At 42.1% G+C, this 13,143-nt stretch overlaps 1 protein-coding gene across 1 annotated transcript in view; it reads left to right on the top strand.

Annotated features, from left to right (window-relative positions):
* LOC311146613 (CUGBP Elav-like family member 5) overlaps nucleotides 1–13,143 on the top strand; it is a gene marked incomplete at both ends in the record, with an annotated part of 44,445 nt that overhangs the window by 7,394 nt on the left and 23,908 nt on the right. Inside the window, one exon of the mRNA XM_084183143.1 lies at nucleotides 6,682–6,730. Coding sequence (XP_084039269.1) covers nucleotides 6,682–6,730 — 49 coding nt within the window. The remainder of the gene's footprint in view (nucleotides 1–6,681; nucleotides 6,731–13,143) is intronic.

Here is a 13,143-nt window from a genome sequence, read left to right as displayed (position 1 = left end):
ATACAAATATTGAATTTGGAATATAATTTTAAAACTGAATGCAATATTTATTCAATTCAGTTTCATATCATGAAATACAAGTTTAATTTATGATTTAAGTGATTAGAATTGTGCATTACAGATTAAAAAATTAAACATTCAAATTCTATATCCTAATACAAATTCTAAATTTTGGAATTCAAATACAATTTATTTTGGCACCAAAATCGATCCATAGTGAGAGAGAGCGAAAGAGAGAGAGAGAGAGAGAGAGAGAGGGAGGGAGAGGGAGGGAAGGAGGGGGAGAAGCAAAGGAAGGAGACAGAGAGACTGCCCCTTGCCCTCGGCCCTCCATTTCCATTCACACCCGCCTCTGCCATTTGCACAAGTGTCCCAAAGCACAGGGAGTGAAAATTAATGCGGGTGTAGGGGCTAATAGCCACTTAGCCACTTTGGGACACTTGTGCAAATGGCAGAGGTGCTATCCCGACACGCACTGCGATATGTTAGGAGTTTGCACAATTTGATACAAAAGAATGGAGAGGCGTACCTTATTTTATTCCACGTGCATTTATTTATGTCTGATTTCGAGACTTGACACATGTAACAGATAAAATATCTCCCAAATTAAATGTCTAACTGTTACTGAGGTTTATATCTTGTAAAACTACAGGGGGATTTGTTCAATTGAATTCCATGCTTGTTTTATTATTTAAAAGTGGAACATGAATTGAATCATTCAAGTCAGGAGTGTGTCCCGAAGTTGATGGGTTTGCTGATCCCATCGCCCGTCTCTGGAAGTCACCTTCGGAGTTTCGTCAGAAACACTTGACAACGGAGGGCACTCCGAGCGAGTTGGTAGGGGCAAGGGGGTGGTTTGGGATTCTCCGACTCACTCACTCACTGAGTTTCAGACACATAGCCTACATACAAGATGGGAAGTTCAAATGGATTGTATCAAGTACTACAACAGGGCCAAACCCCCAACGCAGCGTGAAATGGACAATAACAGCTTGCTCTTCTCACGCCCACTAACCCATATTAAAGCCACTCTCCTCTCCCCCTGTCGCTCTCTCTTTCCCTCCCCCTGTCTCTCGCTCTCTCCCGGTCTCTTCCTCTCTCTTTCTGTCTTACTATATCTTTCTCTCTATCTCTTTCTCTCTCTCACTATCTCTCTCCCTCCCTCCAATGGTGTATCTAGTTATTTCTCACCCCACTCTTTCTCTCAAATCCTAGCTCTCTCTGTCGTGTGTGTGTGTGTGTGTGTGTGTGTGTGTGTGTGTGCACGCGCAGAGGAGGTTTTCACTCGTCTCTAATTGCCGTTTCCCTTCCTCTCACATCCCTCTCTTTCTTTCTCATCCTTCTCTCCTTTTCCTGGAGGAGTGACAGCTTCATCAGAAATAATTGGCTGCTTGCGCTGTGCAGCTGCATGTCTCTGCATGTCTCGCCCTCCTCTCTCTCTCTCTCTCTCTCCCTCCCCTCTCTCTCTTATCCCTCACTTCTGATCTATTATTCATCTGCGATGTTGTAATGCAAAATTAATTTGGCTTAATAATAGATTTGGTGGGGTGTAGGTTAGACAGACAGACTGCCATTAAAACAAGTGTTTAGTGTGACGATTGAAAGGGCATGGGAAGTTTTTATGAATCGATTAGTCTTTTATGGCATAGATAAACGAGGGGAGGTATCATTTCAAAGAGCCTATTCAAAACAGCGGAAAGGTTTTGCACAAACACACACACACAGTACACACAGATTCATTTTAACAATGTGCCACCAGAAATTCTATGTCTGTGTCTTACCGAATGCTTGTGTATTGTTGATACAATGTTTACAATCTATTATGGACTGGCTCGTGACATTTCTGCCTCACATTGATGGATTCACAACCTGAGCCAGGCCACTAGGCTATAGTAGAGCCCCATGAGTGGTGCCATTGTGATTTACGCTCCCCTTGCAACTTGTGTTCTCATTAATGCAGTCCATGGAAACAGATTAGACACGACATAGTGTTGTTCCACATGGTGATCCTTACTCTGACGGAATCATTATCAAAAGACACAGGTGATGACACATGGATATACTGTGTGTGTGTGTGTGTGTGTGTGTGTGTGTGTGTTAATGGGTTCTACCTCAGAATCCCTCTCTGTTACTCTACACTTTTACAGCACAGTAAACTCATGATAAGTGCACAACATTGGATATGTACACTACCAGTCAAAGTTTGGACACACCTACTCCTTCAAGGGTTTTTCTTTATTTTTACTATTTTTTACATTGTAGAATAATAGTGAAGACACATATGGAATCATGTAGTAGCCAGAAAAGTGTTAAACAAATCAAAACATATTTTAGAGAGATTCTTCAAATATCCACCCTTTGCACACTCTTGGCATTCTCTCAACCAGCCTCATGAGGTAGTCACCTGTAATGCATTTCAATGAACAGGTGTGCCTTGTTAAAAGTTAATTTGTGGAATCTATTTCCTTCTTAATGCATTTGAGCCAATCAGTTGTGTTGTGACAAGGTGGGGGGGTATACAGAAGATAGCCCTATTTGGTAAAAGACCAAGTCCATATTATGGCAAGAACAGCTCAAATAAGCAAAGAGAAATGACAGTCCATCATTACTTTAAGACATGAAGATCAGTCAATACGAAAAACATCAAGAACCTTTAAGGTTTCTTCAAGTGCAGTCGCAAAAACAATCAAGCCAAACTGGCTCTCATGAGGACCGCCACAGGAATAGAAGACCCAGAGTTACCTCTGCTGCAGAGGATAAGTTCATTAGAATTACCAGCCTCAGAAATTGCAGCCCAAATAAATGCTTCACAGAGTTCAAGTCACAGACACAGCTCAACATCAACTGTTCAGAGGGGACTGTGTGAATCAGGCCTTCATGGTCAAATTGCTGCAAAGAAACCCCTACTAAAGGACAGCAATAAGAAGAAGAGACCTGCTTGGGCAAAGAAACACGAGCAATGGACATTAGATCAGTGGAAATGTGTCCTTTGGTCTGTAGTCCAAATTGGAGACTTTCAGTTCAAACCGCCTATTCTTTGTGAGATGTGGTGTGGGTGAACGGATGATCTCTGCATGTGTAGATCCCACCGTAAAGCATGGATGAGGAGGTGTTATGGGTGGGGGTGCTTTGCTAGTGACACTGTCGGTTATTTATATAGAATTCAAGGCACACTTAACCAGCATGGCTACCACAGCATTCTGCAGCGATACGCCATCCCATCTGGTTTGGGCTTAGTGGGACTATAATTTGTTTTTCAACAGGACAATGACCCAACACACCTCCAGCCTGTGTAAGAGCTATTTTATTAAGAAGGAGAGTGATGGAGTGCTCCATCAGATGGCCTCCACAATCCCCCGACCTCAACCCAATTGAGATGGATGAGTCGGACCGCAGAGTGAAGGAAAAGCAGCCAACAAGTGCTCAGCATATGTGGGAACGCCTTCAAGACTGTTGGGAAAGTATTCCAGGTGAAGCTGGTTGAGAGAATGCCAAGAGCAAAGGGTGGCTCTCAAATAGAAAATATATTTTTTTGGTTACTACATGATTCCATATGTGTTATTTCATAGTTTTGATGTCTTCACTATTAGTCTACAACAGGGTTCTTCAATTCCGGTCCTGGAGGGCCGAAACACCTCTGTTTTTCATCCTCTCCTTCTAATCAGGGGCTAATTCAGACCTGGGACACCAGGTGAGTGCAATTAACTACCAGTAGAAATAAAAAACAGAAGTGTTTCGGCCCTCCAGGACCGGAATTGAAGAACCCTGGTCTACAATGTAAAACATTGTAAAAAATTATGAAAAACCCTTGAATGAGTAGGTGTCCAAACTTTTGACTGAAACTGTATGTCCAAACTGCAGGGGAGTTCACCAGTCTCAAGTCAAATACATTACTCATGTTTTGCTCCAGATATGTTTGTGTGTGTGTGTGTGTGTGTGTGTGTGTGTGTGTGTGTGTGTGTGTGATGTGACAGAGCTGCTCTTCCCTCAGGTTGATGGCCATGACCTTCGCTGTCGCTGCTGAGTCTCACATTATCTCACATGTTTTGCCCTCTTCTCTGTTTCTCTCATCTCTCTAACTCTTTCTCTCTCACTCCCCTCTCTTTCTCATCCCTCTCTCTTTCTCATCATTTTTTCTCTCTTTGACTGTGTCCAACTACAGTATATTGCCTGTCTACACTGCCTGTCTATATTGGTTTTAATTGCTACAGTGCTTTCCGAGATGTAAAACGTTATTAATATAGGCCAGGTTTTCCAATAGAGAGAGAATTCTTCTTGCTTTCCAAGAACACATGAAGACGTCGTAGTTGTACACACTTACACACAGGCATGTTTACTCTTCCTCAGAGAGCTTGTGTATTAATGTACTCTATTTCTTTCTGTGAGAGCGTTTTATCTCACTAGGAGAACGCTCCCCGAAGTCCGGCAGCAGCAACAGACCCTTCCCTGGAAGAATCAGCAGTCATCTATTATTTAACAAAGTTAAATCAGAAATATTAGGACCCCAAAGGGCTGCAGATCAGCCTCACAACAACTGTGTTTGCAATAGACTGCTCCCAGTTAAACACACTGCTAATACATGCAGCCTGGGATGCAGAGCAGACAAACAACTCAGGGAGAGCTATGTGTACAGGGATATATCATCAAAGACACAAACAGGCAAAGTTACTGGAAATATTTTGAATTCCACATTTCTTTATTTGCATGGTTTCCCATTTGTTTTAGTTAGCAACAGCTACTCTTTTTGGGAGTCAACACACAGAAGACAATACAAAGTGTGTGTGTGTGTGTGTGTGTGTGCGTTCATGTGTGTGTTTGTGTGTATGTTCATGTGTGTATCGTAACCTGAGGCTAGTTGGTATCTAAGGGCTGTGCTGTGTGTCTTTATAGTGTAATGTGTGTGATGTGTGTGTGTGTCTACCTGTCGAGGCTGCTGAGGGGAGGATGGCTCATAATAATGGCTGGAAAGGAGTAAATGGAATGTGTTTGATGTATTTGATATCATTCCACCTATTCCACTCCAGCCATTACCATGAGCCCGTCCTCCCCAATTAAGGTGCTGTTTCCATTTGTAGGGCCCTATAAAATCCACGTTGCGGAGAACGCGGCCGGAATCAATGAATCCAGACATTAAAACAGAATTCAATTTTTTAATTTTTTTATTGAACTTAGTAGGAAATCAACTAAAAGTATTGAACTTATTAGAAAATGCATTAATTTGCCCAAAATTATCATAAGACATGAACAAAATGCATTAGTGATTCGTATTTACCTTCAACTTTCTGAAGAGATAATGGTACAGGAATGCCCCTATCTGTGTGTGCGAGTTTGTCTATCACTTTGTGTAGCCGTTAGCGATTATGCTCTTGTAATGACAACCGTCTTCTGGTAGATGGAAAGGCTTTCCCTAACACCTGCTCAATTAAATGTTACACAAAGTAGCCTATGCCTACCTGGCAAAATGATATCATGATTATTTGCATCAATCCAGTGGCCATTTGTTTTGCAAACTCTGCAATCACATGAGCAGTACAGAAACATTACTAACCAAACAATGGTCTCTGGCTGGCAAAAATCGAAATTTTTGCCAGGACTAGAAAGTGATCTCCTGATGTGGTTTTAGCATTGTTGTGGACTTAGAACATCCAATTGTGTTGTTTTTCTATTAATAAAGTGTGATTTTGAGGGCAAAAAAACCCTGGAAAATGGGAAAAACTGAAACCTGGAAAAACAAAGTGGAGAAAACGAATTTGGGGGGAAAGTTTTAAGGAACCTGGCAAAAAATTTAACCGACTATATAAGGCCCTACTTTTGCCTCGGTTCAGAGCTTTCTCTGCATATCACGGCTTGGCATGTTCTTATGGCAGCGATGCCTGACTGGAGAATATCTTGTGACAGCCGTGTCATTCTTATGCCAACACACACACAGACATGCGCACAAGTGCTTTTTCATGCACACACAAGCTCTCGCCCACACACAGACACAGACACACACACACACTCTCTCTCTCGGTCAGCAGACAGGGTTCTCTCCTCACACAACCAGCTCTTTCAGAAACCTGACAGTTTTCTGTATGAGTATGTACAACACACCTAACCCTACTTGACTCCCTGTGACTATAACTAGGAAGAGGAACATGGTTGTGTGTGATTTAACAGTGTGAAAGAACAAACACCACATGTTCTACAGGGAAACCTTCATTGCCTGGGGTCCTCCTACATTTTACTACGTCAACATTTTCTCCATGCTCAGTTCCATATGTATGAATCTGAGATACGTTAGGTGGAGAGGTTTATATTGGGGTAATGGTTGGTCCCTATCAATCTAGTGGAGGAATGGAGAGAAAAATACAGAAAGGATGATAAAAAATTATGATTGATGAGATTAACCACCTCTTTCTTTCTTTCTTTCTTTCTTTCTTTCTTTCTGTCTGTCTGTCTGTCTGTCTGTCTGTCTGTCTGTCTGTCTGTCTGTCTGTCTGTCTGTCTGTCTGTCTGTCTGTCTGTCTGTCTGTCTGTCTGTCTGTCTGTCTGTTTTTCTTTCTTTCTTTCTTTCTTTCTTTCTTTCTTTCTTTCTTTCTTTCTTTCTTTCTTTCTTTCTTTCTTTCTTTCTTTCTTTCTTTCTTTCTTTCTTTCTTTCTTTCTTTCTCCTCTCACCCTGCTCTCTCTCTCTCTCTGCAGATGACTCGTCCCATCCAAGTGAAACCAGCTGACAGTGAGTGTCGTGGAGGTACTTATATTTTATTTTCCCTATCTCTCACTCGTTCTCTCTCTCATTTCTCTCTTATTACATGAGCTTTCGTTTCTGTCTCTATCCCCTCCATGTTCTATCTGCATATCTTATTCTTATTCTTTCTCATTCTACCCTGGCTTTAGTATTCCTGTGAAGAGTGTGTGTGTGCGTGCGTGTGTTGTCAGGAGGCAAGGGTGTAACTATGTAAATGTTCTCTAACACAGTCCACCACATTAGCTTATAATAGTGTCTCTACTGTTCTTGGCCCCTAACCAGCAGTCGATTTTCTGCCCTAGTTTCACTTACAGCAGACTTCTCTTTCTGCTCAGTGTGTGTGTGCATGCGTGTGTTACCGCCCGCTGTGCTGTTTTTGTTTGTTGAAAGAAATATGGCCGAACATACAGTACACTATGTCTTATACCTCTCTCTATAGTCTCTCTTTCAATTGTACATATTCATTATAAAGAAATCACCACACTGCGGTCATTAGTGGTCTCTGTGGATGAACTGGCATTTTATTATGATCATAAAACAAACCCTAATTGTCTCTGTTCTGTGTGCACCCCCACCACACAATACTATGCAATCCAGGGCTTGTATTTATTCACAAAGAGTCTCAGAGTAGGATTGATATAGGATCAGGTCCACCCTGTCCATATAATCATTTTCATTATTGTCTTAAAGGCAAAACTGAACCTTGATCAGTACTCCTTACTCTGAAACACTTTGTGAATACGGACCAGCAGTGAATGGAACACATTTGCTATGCTAGCCTGATTCAGGTCTGTATCTGTATATGTATGGCATAACAATGATAGTCAGAGGAGTAGATTGTTAGAAGATGATAGATCGTTCAGCATCATGGACAGCTCCACAGCCACAGCTCCACATCCTATCAGAGCCCAGAGACAGGTTGTCAGGGGCAACAGCTGCTTCCCTCAGCCGTGAGAGAGAGTTTCAGAATAACTGTAGCTAGACACTCAGTATCAACAGCTTACCACAGTGGTCACCAGACCTGGTCCTACAGAGCTACAAGGTGTCCAGGTTCCTGCTTTTAGAATAGTTCATGTGAATCCTAACCAACCACAGTCGGCTGTTTTCATGAAGAGGTTTGTCACCCCGAAAGAAATGCCATTAGCATGTAAATCCTATCTGGAAATAAACACACACACACACATGCATGCACGCATACACACACTCACACACACAATGTGGCTTAGGATCGAGAAGCTTCAGGAAAGAGGGGAAGATGAAAGAGAAGAATTAGGAGGAGATAATCAACCTCTCCTGGATTTATGCAGAGAGCAGTTCTCAAGCAATCAAGCTAGCTAATTAACTCTGCCTCCAACAAGCCCTTTGAACTGTTATTGGTGTCTAGACGCTGTTATGTAACCTATACCCTCTCCTCTCTCTCCATCTCTCCCTTCTCTCTTCGTCTTACACTCTCTGTCTCTCTGTCTCTGACTCTCTCTCACTTTCTCCATCTCCCTCACTCTCTCTCTTTCTCTCTTGTTGCGTATCCCTTTCTCTTCTTACTCTCTCTCTCTATGTTGCTGTATATTGATATATATTTTTTCCTTGTCTCTGCCTCTCCTCTCTCTTGCTTTCTCTCCATTTTGCTCTCTCTCTCTCTCTCTCTCTCTCTCCCTCCTAACCCCTCCCTCTCTCTCTCTCTCTCTCTCTCTCTCCCCCCATCCGACAGTTATCCAGCATAACAACATCACTTCTGCTTTCCCAAATAGGAGAGGCTATTCTTGGCCAGGGGGCCTTGTGAATCCCAGCTTATGTTAGACACACACACGAGCACACACACGAGCACACACACACACACATGCATATTTTCAAGCGTATGCATACACGCACACTCTGGCCCCACATTAATAATTTTGAGCAGATTTCCAAGATTTCATGGCAGTAGGTATTGTACTGAGTGAAATGGAGTAGATGACATAATTGTAGCCTGAACTTGAGTATTTCCTGGAGTATATTGTAGTACTCACAGTTAACTATAGTAAAAGAAAACTGTAGTATATACTATAGCAATTCATGTAGTGTTTTTGCAGATTGTAGTATACTGTAGTATTTATGCAGACTGTTCATTTTAGTAATTTAGCAGATGTGCTTATCCAGAGCAACTTACAGTAGTGAGTGCATTCATTTTCCCCATGGGAATCGAATCGACAACCTTGGCATTGCAAGCACCATGCTCTACCAACTGAGCCAAATGGGACATAGTATTTATAGTAACTATAGTATAAATACTGTAGTAAAAGAAAACTGTAGCATATACTAGAGTAATTAATGTAGTGTTATTACAGATTGTGGTATACTGTAGTATTTACTGTAGTGTGTTTGCAGACATTACTGTAGTATTTGCTATAATTTATTATTTTATTATCTTTGACATAGAAGTGGAGGCTTTCTCCTTCAGGAAACCTACTGGAGAAATACTAAAATACCAAGTGTACCATAACCTGTAGGCAGTGGCATGTATTCATGGAAGCCAGGCTTCCCCCAAAAAATAACCATTAAAAAAATTACAAATAAAAATTATTTTTCGTCTCTCTGTGTTTCATAAATGTCCTTCAATTCGCAAGAGGCTTAATGTATCTCACAGGAGAAAGCATCCGAGCGAGCAAAACAGCGCCTCTCTGTCTCTCTACGTGTAGGCCATCTATCTGATGCTGTCTGGTCCAAACGAGTATGACATTGTTGCCGCCCATAGCATTGAAGGGGAGGCCAGATGCAAGGGAGGCCAGATGCTCGCTGGCTTCCCTTGCCAAAAAAAAGTGTCAATGGGAGACAGCTTGGATTTGGCGTCACTCCTATCAAATCCCATTGAGAGCATATGTCATTGACAGAAAAACTTGAATTGTTGCATCTCGTAGTGTTGTTGTCCTCCGGTGGCTAGCTAGCCAGCTAGCTAAAATTGGCCCTTTCCTAAATTAGCCATGGATGGAGATAGGGATTTGGACTTGTGGTTTTACTTAATTCTCCGTACTGGCCAATGTTTATAACGGCAATTCTGATCCATTAATTCATGCATCGTTGTGCCCCTGGCCTGAGAGGATGGAAGTTCAATATGTAGCTACAGTGGGGGAAAAAAGTATTTAGTCAGCCACCAATTGTGCAAGTTCTCCCACTTGAAAAGATGAGAGAGGCCTGTAATTTTCATCATGGGTACACGTCAACTATAACAGACAAAATGAGAAAAAAAATCCAGAAAATCACATTGTAGGATTTTTAATGAATTTATTTGCAAATTATGGTGGAAAATAAGTATTTGGTCAATAACAAAAGTTTCTCAGTACTTTGTTATATACCCTTTGTTGGCAATGACACAGGTCAAACGTTTTCTGTAAGTCTTCACAAGGTTTTCACACACTGTTGCTGGTATTTTGGCCCATTCCTCCATGCAGATCTCCTCTAGAGCAGTGATGTTTTGGGGCTGTCGCTGGGCAACACAGACTTTCAACTCCCTCCAAAGATTTCCTATGGGGTTGAGATCTGGAGACTGGCTAGGCCACTCCAGGACCTTGAAATGCTTCTTACGAAGCCACTCCTTCGTTGCCCGGGCGGTGTGTTTGGGATCATTGTCATGCTGAAAGACCCAGCCACGTTTCATATTCAATGCCCTTGCTGATGGAAGGAGGTTTTCACTCAAATTCTCAAGATACATGGCCCCATTCATTCTTTCCTTTACACGGATCAGTCGTCCTGGTCCCTTTGCAGAAAAACAGCCCCAAAGCATGATGTTTCCACCCCCATGCTTCAAAGTAGGTATGGTGTTCTTTGGATGCAACTCAGCATTCTTTGTCCTCCAAACACGACGAGTTGAGTTTTTACCAAAAAGTTATATTTTGGTTTCATCTGACCATATGACATTCTCCCAATCCTCTTCTGGATCATCCAAATGCACTCTAACAAACTTCAGACGGGCCTGGACATGTACTGGCTTAAGCAGGGGGACACGTCTGGCACTGCAGGATTTGAGTCCCTGGCGGCGTAGTGTGTTACTGATGGTAGGCTTTGTTACTTTGGTCCCAGCTCTCTGCAGGTCATTCACTAGGTCCCCCCGTGTGGTTCTGGGATTTTTGCTCACCGTTCTTGTGATCATTTTGACCCCACAGGGTGAGATCTTGCGTGGAGCCCCAGATCGAGGGAGATTATCAGTGGTCTTGTATGTCTTCCATTTCCTAATAATTGCTCCCACAGTTGATTTCTTCAAACCAAGCTGCTTACCTATTGCAGATTCAGTCTTCCCAGCCTGGTGCAGGTCTACAATTTTGTTTCTGGTGTCCTTTGACAGCTCTTTGGTCTTGGCCATAGTGGAGTTTGGAGTGTGACTATTTGATGTTGTGGACAGGTGTCTTTTATGCTGATAACAAGTTCAAACAGGTGCCATTAATACAGGTAACGAGTGGAGGACAGAGGAGCCTCTTAAAGAAGAAGTTACAGGTCTGTGAGAGCCAGAAATCTTGCTTGTTTGTAGGTGACCAAATACTTATTTTCCACCATAATTTGAAAATAAATTCATTAAAAATCCTACAATGTGATTTTCTGGAAAAAAAATTCTCAATTTGTCTGTCATAGTTGACGTGTACCTATGATGAAAATTACAGGCCTCTCTCATCTTTTTAAGTGGGAGAACTTGCACAATTGGTGGCTGACTAAATACTTTTTTTCCCCACTGTAGATGTAGAAAGCTAATGTTAACTAGCTAACGTTGCCCATGAATGGATGTTAGGCTAGCAAGAAAACATTTCAGCCAGGTAGCTTAGGACAACAAAAAATAAAAGAGTGTATTGTATGACAGAGTGATAGACCGTTTCGTCAACATGAAAGAGAGGAGGATGGCATTAGCGTTTCTCTACAAGTAGGGTGAGTCAACATGTTTTTCTACTTGGACGAACACGCACATGCGCACCCAGAAATCAGAACCATGGACAGCCACATCATATTTAGCTGACGTTGATTGGACTAAATAGTTTTTAGTATATTTTAGTTGTCACTCTATTATACTAAGCAGAGGTGATTTGATGATGTTGAAATGTTGAAGTTGAAATGGTGCTGGAATAGTGGACGCAGATCCTGTTTTCTTTGCGACTTGCAGTAACTCTCTGTGGTTCTAAATCAATAGTTGTTTAGTGGTTCGAACATGTCGGAAACATGAACTTGCTTGACCATGCTGTAGGTCATGTAACTGTCACTGTACATGCAGTATGCTTTGTGGACTTCACTGGACAGAGGTTGCTATCCGGTTTGTGATAAAACAAAGGTGTGGTTGAATTTATTCTGCCACTGTGTCTTCTTATTGTCTCGGCCTTTAGGCCTATATATCACGGTCGCAAGGCATATGAATTAACAGGTTATAGAGAAAACAACACAATTATCACAACACATAGGTTGTAATATGTTTTTTGGGGGGTGCTTGTCTTCCCCAGGGATTTTACCCACACACAGCTACTGCCTGTAGGACTGGGGTCTGAACGGATAGGAAACAATTATGGGTGGCAAAAATTGCGATATGGGGGAGGGGAATGGGCAGGGTATACGCAAATTAATACTGTAGTATTTACTATAATTCCAAAAAAGTGTAGTGTTTTTGCGGACTGTAGTGTTTTTGCTTACATTACTGTAGTATTTACTACAGTGTTTTTAGCGGTATTTGCTATAGTATACTACAACATTCTATAGTAAGTATCACACATGATCAAGGATTACTACAGTGTGTAGTATAGTATTCTACAGTATACTACAGATAATTATAGAATTCTATAGTAAGTACTGTAGTATTCCATAGTAAACGGTAGTATTTTTTCATGTGGGCATGGACATACACACATGATGTGTGGCACAAACCTTGTAGCTGAAGGAATATGGGTGTGTGTGGGTGTGTGCATACATGCTTGCGTGTGTGCATACGTGTGTGTGTGTATTCATTCATTTCTGCCTTGTGCTTCAGTATGCCCTATTCTGTGTGTATATGTGGCTGGATTTCTCTCTCTCTCTCTCTGTGTGTGTGTGTGTGTGTGTGTGTGTGTGTGTGTGTGTGTGTGTGTGTGTGTGTGTGTGTGTGTGTGTGTGTGTGTGTGTGTGTGTGTGTGTGTGTGTGGTCTGTCTCTTCTCTCTTTAGTGCTGGAACATTGAGTCCACAGTAGCAGTGCTTAGGGGGAGAGAGGAGCAGAGCAGAGCAGAGCAGATGAATATAGGTCAATGCACTGAGCTGTTCTCCTCTCCTCTGAGCTCTTAGACTGTGATTATCTATACCTGAACACTGGAGAGACCCTGGGGAGGCAGCAGGATACATACACTGTCTAGATGCTTCCAGAGGTTACTGTAGTGTAGCAAGTATTCAGCCATCATGGGTCTTTATCTATGAACCACAATGGTGGATATGCGCACAAATG

The sequence above is a fragment of the Coregonus lavaretus genome (genome assembly GCF_964263955.1).
Source record: "Coregonus lavaretus genome assembly, chromosome: 19".
In the NCBI taxonomy this organism is placed as follows: domain Eukaryota; kingdom Metazoa; phylum Chordata; class Actinopteri; order Salmoniformes; family Salmonidae; genus Coregonus; species Coregonus lavaretus.
This window is presented reverse-complemented; position numbering and strand designations above follow the sequence as displayed.